This window comes from Anopheles bellator, chromosome 1 (genome assembly GCF_943735745.2).
Source record: "Anopheles bellator chromosome 1, idAnoBellAS_SP24_06.2, whole genome shotgun sequence".
Lineage (NCBI taxonomy): Eukaryota > Metazoa > Arthropoda > Insecta > Diptera > Culicidae > Anopheles > Anopheles bellator.
Window position 1 is genome coordinate 7062546 of NC_071285.1, and position 9970 is coordinate 7072515.

At 56.6% G+C, this 9970-nt stretch overlaps 1 protein-coding gene across 1 annotated transcript; it reads left to right on the forward strand.

Annotated features, from left to right (window-relative positions):
- Positions 1–158: 158 nt before the first annotated feature.
- On the forward strand, positions 159–8543 carry LOC131215695 (plexin-B). The gene is made up of 10 exons (XM_058210090.1): positions 159–1100; positions 1185–1416; positions 1491–1885; positions 1969–2775; positions 2865–4617; positions 4691–5216; positions 5300–6758; positions 6830–7009; positions 7070–7154; positions 7233–8543. Exons 1-10 carry the CDS (start codon positions 159–161, stop codon positions 7265–7267), a joined length of 6414 nt encoding a protein of 2137 aa, XP_058066073.1. The 3' UTR covers positions 7268–8543.
- Positions 8544–9970: the final 1427 nt, after the last annotated feature.

The following is a 9970-nucleotide window of genomic DNA, read 5'->3' on the forward strand; positions in this document are numbered from 1 at the left end:
AAAAAATCTGTCCCGTGCGCGCCCGTCCGGAAGCGACGGGAGCGACGGTGCCGTGTCTGCGCGCCTTTGTGTTGTGAGGATAAGTAGCTGCCAGCAGTAGCAGCGGCGCGGTGGTGGTACCGAAACGGCAACAAAATAGGCACCGAACGGGAGTCACGATGAGGAGCAGCGGCCACCTGCTAATTCGGCTACTATTGCTCCGGTTGGTCGGTGGAATGCTGCCGCTGGATGCTGTGCTGAAGGCGAAACAGCAAACATCATCATCCGTCACCTCGATCGCAGCAGCCGGCGACGCGTACCAACACCACCAGCAGCAGCACCGCCTGCTAGACGATATCGTCGCCCGGTACCGGCTAGCGAACGGAACGGCGGCCAACCATCATCATCATCACTATCATCATCGCTTCACGCACCTCACGTACGATGCGAGTAGGCGCACGTTCTATGCCGGCGCCACGAACCGGATACTGCAGTTGAGCGAAAACCTGACACTGCTGCGCGAAGCCGTGACGGGCCCGAAGCTGGACTCGGCCCAGTGCCATGCCGCGGGCTGCCCGCCGGATGTGGTGGACGGGGTGGAAACGGATAACCACAACAAGGTGCTGCTGTACAACCGGGACGGTGACACGCTGATAGCGTGCGGCAGTGTCCACCAGGGGGCATGCGAAATCTACTCCCTGTCCGAGCGCCGGTTCCCGGACTCGGTCAAGCCGATCGAGGTGGCACTGGCGGCCAACGATGAACACTCGTCGACGTTTGCGTTCATTGGCCCGAGCCGGTACCGGGAGCGCGAGGACATCATGTACGTCGGCACCACGTTCACGAACGTGGGCGACTATCGGCACGATGTGCCGGCCATATCGTCCCGGCGGCTGGATGACCTCACGTACGCCGAGTTTTCGATCCAGCAGTCGAACATCAACATCGACGTCAAGTACCGGGACCACTTTCTGGTGAACTACGTGTACGGGTTCAACAGTACCGAGTATGCGTACTTTGTGTTGGTGCAGAAAAAATCGCACCTCGCCGACGAGGCCGGCTACGTGACGCGGTTGGCGCGGATCTGCGTCAACGATCAAAACTACGATAGCTACACGGAGGTAAGGGGGGCAGGCGGGGCGGGGCGCGAAATACAATCGCGGGATGGGCGGGATTCTAATCGGCCGGTCTCTCCCGGACTGTAGGTGACGATCACGTGCATGGTCAACGGGACGGACTACAACATTCTGCGCGATGCCAAGCTGGCCCAGGCGGGCCAGAAGCTCAGCAACGATATGGGCATCAAGCGGGACGACTTCCTGCTGGTGGCCGTCTTCTCGCCCTCGAAGGAGATCACGGATGAGCCGCAAAACCGGTCCGCCATTTGCATGTACAGCCTGAAGGACATCGAAGAGGTGTTTAACGAAAACATTCACTGTAACGTATCCGTCCTTTCATCCGTGCGATCCTCGGAACGTTCGATAATGGTCCCCCCCCCCTTTTTCTTCCAGCCTGCTTCAACGGTACGATCAAGGATCGGAACCTCGGCTACATTTCGGGCACGATCGACGACGGCAAGTGTCCGGAGGCTGGCTCACAGGCCGGCAATGTGTACAGCTTCTGCAATGTGGGACTGAAAATTAGTGGCGTTACACCGATCACGGCCACGGCTCGGTTTGGGTTTGGTGAAGGGATCGCTCTGACGTCGATCGCCGTCACGACGATCGGGCCGCACACGGTGGCCTTCGTGGGTACGAACGATGGCTGGGTGCGGAAGGTGCTGCTGTCCGGGCGAGAGGCCGGTGAGTACGAGCGGATGGCGATCGATGAGGAGGGCTTGGCCATCCTGCCCGACACGATGTTTGCACCGAGCAACGATCATCTTTACGTGCTGTCCGAGCGTAGCGTAAGTGCGCAGAGCGCGTTTTTCCTCCTTTTCTTCCCGCTGAGCGCTGAGCTGAAACTAAAAGGGATTCCTTTTTCCCGCAGATCATCAAGATGAAGGTGGAACACTGCGGCACGTTCGGGAACTGCTCCGACTGTCTGGAATCGCGCGATCCGTACTGTGGTTGGTGTTCGCTCGAGAAGCGGTGCACCGTGCGGACGGCGTGCCAGAAGGACACTAGCGCGGCCCGCTGGCTGTCGATCGGTACCGGTCAGCAGTGTATCGATTTTGAAATGGTTGCCCCCGACCGGCTGCCAATCGGTCAGCAGTCCGTCGTGCGTTTGGTGATCAAAACGTTGCCCGAACTGCCGCACAACGCCCAGTATCGGTGCGTGTTCGGTAATGCCACGCCGATCGATGCGAACGTCACGAAGGAGGGCCTGGTGTGTGCGTCACCACCGGTCAACGAGCGGCCCTCGATCGGCGATGGGCAGGATCACGTCCTGGTGCCGCTGAGCGTGCGCAGTTCGGAGACGAACAAGGACTTCGTATCGCGCAGTTTCGCGTTCTACGACTGCACGCGGCACGAGACGTGCCGGCAGTGCCTGGTCAGTAACTGGGGTTGCCACTGGTGCATTTACGATAATCGGTGCGCCTTCAATACGAGCTCGTGCCGCAACTCGGCAAACATCGTGCAAAGTGAAGCCGCCTGTCCGCGGTTGAAGCAACGCTCGGTGCCGATCCTGCTGCCCAACAAGGTGCCGAAGGAGATCCGGCTGGAGATCGAGAATCTGCCCCGACCGCAGAGCGCCCACACCGGATTCCTGTGCACGGTCAACATCGAGGGAGCGCACATGGTGTTGCCGGCCCGGGTGGAAGGAAACAAGTACATTGTGTGCGAAAAAACACTCGTAAGTTGTCCGGGGCCCCGGCCGTCGGTGTATGTTCCAAGCGAAAGGTGTGTGTTAAGCGAAGTTTGCGTTCTTTTCCCTCCCCACAGTATTCCTACGAGGCGGCCACCAACGAGTACGAGGCGACGGTGGATGTGAACTGGAACCGGAATCACTACATCGACACGGTGACCGTGGTGCTGTACAAGTGTGAAATACTCGGTTCGCACCGTGACCACGCCGACTGCAGTCTGTGCGTGACGCGCGATCCCAAGTACCAGTGCACCTGGTGTGGCCAGCAGTGCAGCTTCAACGAAACGTGTTCCGATGCCGCGGCCATGGTGGGAATGGTACGGGGCGGTGGTCGGTTGCCCGGTGAGGAAGGCGGTTGTCCCCGGCCAAGGATCGATCTGATCAAACCGCTTAGTGGGCCGATCGAGGGCGGAACGCTGGTGACGATCGAAGGCAGCAATCTGGGCATTCGCGAGGAAGATGTTCGCGGTCGAATCCACATCGGGAACGTACCGTGCGAGCTGGAGAGATACGAAATTTCCGTCCGCATCGAGTGCCGCACGGGTGTGGTGGGAAGCGAAATGTCGGCGCCGGTGAAAGTCGGCAACGAGGCGGGCTTCACAATGTCGAGCGTGGAGTTCCGCTTCCGGGATGTGCAGCTCGAAGGCTTGAGCCCCACCATGGGCCCGCAGTCGGGGGGCACAAAGTTGGCCATCATTGGGCGCCACCTGAACGTGGGCACGTCGGCTGTGGCCTATCTGGACGACTACGAGTGTCGCATCAACCGTACGCAGGCCTCATCGAGCCGGCTGACGTGCGTGACGTCGGCAGCACGATCCCCGGAACACATTCGCATCCTGACGTTGCGCATCGATGGTGCCAATCGTACGCTGGCTTGCAGCGGCGGTGGTGTTGGTGGTGGTAGTAATTCGATGGGACGCGGCGGACTGTACGGTGGCGCAGCCGGCACCTATCACAGTCGGTACGAAACGTGCAGCGTGTACAACTACACGGTGGATCCGAAAATAATGCAAATCAAGCCACTGAAGAGCTTTCTGAGCGGTGGCCGCATGATGACGGTGCACGGCACAAACCTCGACGCGATACAGATGCCCGAGATTGAGGTGTACCTCAATGAGGAGCGCTTGAACCGGTCCACCTGTGTGGTGCTCAACTCGAACCAGATGGAGTGTCCATCGCCCTCCGTCCGTGAAGCGTGGCTGGCGGTGCAACAGCAGCAGCTACTGCTGCGCAACCTATCCACTACCGGCCACGGTGGTGGCAGTAGCGAGTTCGCGCAACAACTACTCTCCAGCTTCGTATCGGCCGACGGACGTCCATTGCAGGCGGCACTGGCCGCCGCACCGTCGGCAATGCCAATGCAGCAACAGCAGTATTCGCTGGCCCCGCCAACCGGTGGCTCCGGTGGCTCGCCAACGGCCTCGCCGTTTCTTCCGTCCGATCAGCAGCTGCAGCTGTTGCTGCAGATCAACTTTCTCATGGACAGTGTGCTGTCCGTGCGCAATCTCCCGAAGCACTTTCAGAACCTTCGCTCATCGATCGTCTACGTCGAGGATCCGGTCTACCAACCGTTCCCGAACGCGGTGAAAATGTACAAGGGTGACACGCTGGTGATCGAGGGCGAACACCTGAACGCGGCCAGCGACGAGACGGATGTAAACGTGACGATCGGGATGGCACAGTGCAACGTGACAAGCCTGGCCCCGACGCAGCTCGTCTGCACGCCACCGCTCGAGCAGCCAGCCCCGACGGACGAGAATGGCGTTCCGACGGCGAACGATCTGCCGCTTGTGGTGGTGCGCGTTGGGCGCAATCTGCGTTTCCCCATCGGTAAGCCACCATCTCTCTGGGGGACCGGTTACGAAATTTAATCTCCATTCCATCATCTTTCCGTCGTGTGTAGGTTTCATCAAGTACGATCTGATCAAGCCGTATGCGTTCTCGCACGTTCTTTTCGGCGTGATCGTTAGTGGCATCTTTTTCGTGTTTTCGTTGCTCATCATTCTGCTGATCTATCGGCGCAAGAGCACGCAGGCGGAGCGGGAGTACAAGCGGATCCAGATCCAGATGGACACGCTCGAGAGCAACGTGCGGATGGAGTGCAAGCAAGCGTTCGCCGAGCTGCAGACCGACATGACCGACCTGACGGCCGATCTCGAGAGTTCCGGCACGCCGACGCTCGATTTAGTCAATTACGTGATGAAGGTGTTCTTTCCGGGCGTATCCGACCACCCGGTGCTGCTGGTGAATGGGGCGAAGCTGCAGGGTACCGGCGGGAGCCACCATCACGGCCATCACGTGCACCCGCACCAGCGCACGAACTACGATCAGGCGATGGTGATGTTCGAGCAGCTGATCAACAATCGCGTGTTTTTGCTGCTCTTTATCGATACGCTTGAGGCACAGAAGACGTTCAGCATACGAGATAAGTGAGTGGCTTTCGAAGAGGGATTGACTGTTCGCCCGTGGGCCGATTTCTAACGAATAACCCGTTTCTTCTCCCCCGACCCAGAGTGAACGTGGCCTCGCTGCTGATGATTGTGCTGATGAATCAGATGGACTACGTGACCGACATACTGAAAAGCTTGCTGCTGCGTCTGATCGAGAAGTCGGTGATGACGAAGCACCCGCAGCTGATGCTCCGCCGGACGGAGAGTGTGGTGGAGAAGATGCTGACCAACTACATGGCGCTTTGCATGTACGACTATCTGCGCAACTACGCCGGCAACTCGCTCTTCCTGCTGTACAAGGCGATCAAGCACCAGATCGAGAAGGGGCTGGTGGACGCGGTCACGCACGATGCCCGCTACTCGCTGAGCGAGGAGCGGCTGCTGCGCGAACAGATCGCCCACAGCATCGTGTCGCTGCACATCATCCAGGACGATCTGGATGAGAAGGTGCAGTGCAAGGTGCTGGACTGTGATACGATTAGCCAGGTGAAGGACAAGATCCTGGACGCGCTGTTCAAGAACACACCCTTCTCGCTGCGCCCCGCCGTCCACGATCTCGATCTCGAGTGGCGCCACGGGCGTGGTGGCCACCTTGTGCTGCGGGACGAAGATGTCACCTCGAAAACGGTGCACGGCTGGAAGCGCCTCAACACGCTCGCCCACTACGGTGTGAAGGAGTCGGCCGTGATGTCGCTGGTGGCGCGACCACACGACGGCTACAACACGCCCGGGCGGCACATCTTCCCGTACTGTTATTACATCAACAATCCACCGTCCTCCAATCATCATCCGCACCTTTCGTCCAGCTCGTCCCCATCGGCGCCCCCGGGGTTCGGGTGCGGAAGCAGCGGTACGATGATGTCGGCCCACAACACCGACACGCTGCTTGCCGGAAGTGCCAGCCATCATCACCATCCGCACCATCATCATCATCATCAGCAGCACGCCCAGCAGCAGCAGCAGCAGCAGCAACAGCAGCAACAATCGTCTGTTGGCGTGTTCCACCTAGTGAAACCGATGGACGATCGCTTTTCGACGCTGTCGTCGTATGAGCAGCACGGATCGTCTTCATCGAGCGCTGGCGGGGCTCACGCCGTGCTGTACGGCACGGGTCCGGGCGGCGGAAGCCATCATAAAGCAATACCGGAAATCTTCCTCACCCGCCTGCTGGCGACGAAGGGCACGATCCAGAAGTTCGTCGACGACCTGTTCGCCACGATACTGACCGTGAACGAGGCGCTACCGCCGGCCGTGAAGTGGCTGTACGATCTGCTCGATGCGGCCGCCCGGCACCACGGCATACACGATCCGGAGGTGCTGCACGCGTGGAAGTCGAACGGTTTGCCGCTGCGCTTTTGGGTGAACTTTATCAAAAACCCCGACTTCATCTTCGACATCCACAAGACGCCCTCGGTCGACGTGTGCCTGAGCGTGATCGCACAAACGTTCATGGACGCGTGCTCGACGACCGAGTACCGGCTGGGGAAGGATTCGCCCTCGAACAAGCTGCTGTTCGCGAAGGTACGTCGCGTTTGTGTTAACCACACGTTTGTGCACTTTTCGTGACCGACCGTATTTTCCTACCCCTCTAGGATCTACCTCAGTACCGGGAGATGGTTTCTAATTTCTACGCCGACATTGCCATGATGCCTCAGATCAGTGATCAGGAGATGCGAAGCGCCATGCAAAGGCTATCGATCCACCAGCAGCAGTTCGACACGCTCGCAGCACTGAAGGAGCTCTACATCTACGTTAGCAAGTATCGTTTACAGGTAAGGTCGCAAACGGTGGTTTGTGAGACCAATGGTTTAACATTTGTCATTATTTCGCAGATTAAGGAAGTATTAGAAATGGACCTGGCGGCAAGCAAGTGCCATTTAGCACATAAGCTCGATCTTGTCGCGGCCACGTTAGAGGGTTTGTAGTTCCGTAATCCCGTCAATGTACGAAAGTGTGCTCATCAACCATTAACCCCATGCCCTTTTCCCCCCACAGACGATGAATGCAAAACAATTGACTATTACGAATAGCAACAAATGGCGCCACCGACAGCGACGGCGACGACGATGTCCGGTGGCAGAACGCGGAAGAAGCGGCACTTTTTAAAGAATGGCCATATTTTAAACGAGAGACAGCAAAACGTAGCAGATTGAATAGCGCGAATAGGAGCGGTAGTAGGGCGATCGGAGGGCGATCTATGAGAGGGTCCATGAGGGTCCACCTCCAAGCCTGGGATCCGGACCTTTTTCTTTCGTCGCCCCAGCAGACACGGCAGCGGGTGTGCGGGTGTATTACATGCAACAAGTGCTCCGGGTGATCCGAAGGAAGCATTTACTAGTTTAAATAGCAGTAACATTACTTAATCTTCCGACGTGTCCCGTCCGCCCCGTCGGGAACAATGGGAGATGTTTAAGCCTAGTGAAAAGAAACAAAAACGAAAACTAATCTGCGATCGCCGCAGAGAGTGTAGTGTACGCGGCCGCGACCGAGTTGCGCGTGGTGTGGATGATGGGACGCAATATGTCCATTTATTTATAGTGTTCAAAACCCGAAGCCGATACAAAAAATATTGGGCATACTGACGCATCCCTCGGAGAGGGATGCGCGCTCTCTGTCAACTCAAATACGCGATCATTGTTGCCTGACTCAACCCGAGGCCTGTGGGTCTTTTGGGGGGAACACAGTTCAAGCTGCCAGCTAAACTGGGACTAAGCTATACCGCGAACGGAGCAGCGGTGGGGAGTCGTCAGCCACATACTAGAAACGAAGCTGGTATAGCCGTGGCGCGTACGGTTGCATTTTAAAATGGATATAGATTCTAAGTTTTTTCCCCCGCAAAACAACACTCGTAATTATCTCTGACTGGAGTTATTTTTTAACATACAGATTTAAAGCAACAAAGAAGGAAGCGAAAACAGAAACAAAGCCGCGTTCGCGGACGATACTCTACTTATATACTCAACGCTGATCTGATCGGAGGTGGAAATAGCGAAGAAACATGACGTAAAAAGACGACTTATAGTCAGCAGTAGGATGAAAGTTAATTTAAAACAACAACAAAAAAAACAAAAGTTAATGAAAACAGTGATAAGGAAACAAACACAAAAATTCAAACACATACAAAACAGAACAGCGATGGAGTCAAGCGTGGAACAAGCCGGGCAAACTGGGAGAGCCGTAAAATCAATGACAACTTGGAAAGACAAGAGAAAATGCGACTGATTGAATTAATATACAACAAAACAAAAAGGGCAGAAACGGAGAGAGTGGGCGAGCTGAGATGGTAGAGAACTGGGAAAGAAAGGAACGGGTTAGAGGGCGGGTTTGTGCGGGTGCGGTGAAGCGAGCCGGCCACATCCGGTGTGTTTGCGTGGTGAAAAACAAAACAAAAGTACACTGTGTTGTAAATAAATCAATTCCGTCTGATGATGAATATGGGGGCCTCATTCTTTTCAATTACCCCACCGTCGCGTTACGCCACGCGCGTTACACGTTGCGTTACCCATCGGCATTCTCGGCAATAAAAAAATCGGCGTAAAATTTTACGATCAATTGTAGACAAGAGCGGGTTGTGTTGTGTGCGACGACTGTTAGAGGTGGAAGACAGAGAGCGCTAGCGAGGGCTAGCCTACCTTGTCGCTCCCATCTGGCTGTGGAATTTGTGCAAGCTACGCACAGCGTAGCGCGTGGCAGTGTGTGACAGCTGCGCAGGGCTGCGCTAGTGTGCGCGAAACGAAAGGTAAACATTTCTACAAACGGCCAGAACGGAGCACGCACGCACACCGACACACCCCAGCCTGCTGCTGCTGTTGCTGTTGCACGCACGGGCACGGGCTGGTGTGCGTGCACTAGATGGAGGCGCTCTGGAGTGAGAGCGAGCGAGCGAGAGGGCGCAAGTGCGAGCGACCAAGCTGCGGCGGGATGTTTGTCACAGACCAGAACGGACGGGAACGGGTGTCTGGCTCTCCGGGCTGGCTCTAGGCTTGTTAGTTGGCGTGTCGTGGTTTTTCGTAGCGCACTTTCTGCGGTCGCCCGTTACTCCGTTCGGCGCCCACTACGATTTGGCTGGCGTTTGGCAGCAGGTTTTAGTTCAGCGCGTTAAATGTGATTCTATCACGAGGCCCGTTTTGTAGGCGTGAACCCGTGAAACCCAGCCAGCGTAGAAGGAACACGACGGAGGTGCGTTTGGTGAACTACTTTTCTATCCCGTGCTGTGTCCCCCGCCTGTGGGTGTGTTTGTGCGGAGGTTTGTGCTTTGGCCACAAACGATGTTTGTCAACGTCGTCAAACTGGCCAGGAAAGTTCCCGCAAACACTTTTGCGGGTTTCCGGGCTGCGGCTCGAGGAACTGTTTTGTGTGCGGTCCCTGTGGCAAGGCGTGCTTCGATTGCCGTTGTGTGTGTCTGTGTTCACTTTCTAGTGTCAAAAGGGTGTGCTAGAAAAAACCCTTTTTAGCACCTTTTCGTCTGTTTACAGTTACACGGGCGCAGCGTTATCCGTGTCTAGCCAGGGCGGAAGGTTGGTGGAAGTCTGGTGTGTCTGTCTGCCGCAGTGCCTCAAACATTCCGTCAATATTTTCTAAGCATAAGCATAAGGTTCTACGGCAATTGCACCGAAAATTGCGAACGGCGAGTTAAAGTATTAGGGACCGTTCACCGTTTCGCCAGAAATGGCCCCCCCATTTCGGGCTCGGGTGCTTGTGAAAAAGCCACACCAAATTCCACACCCTTTGGA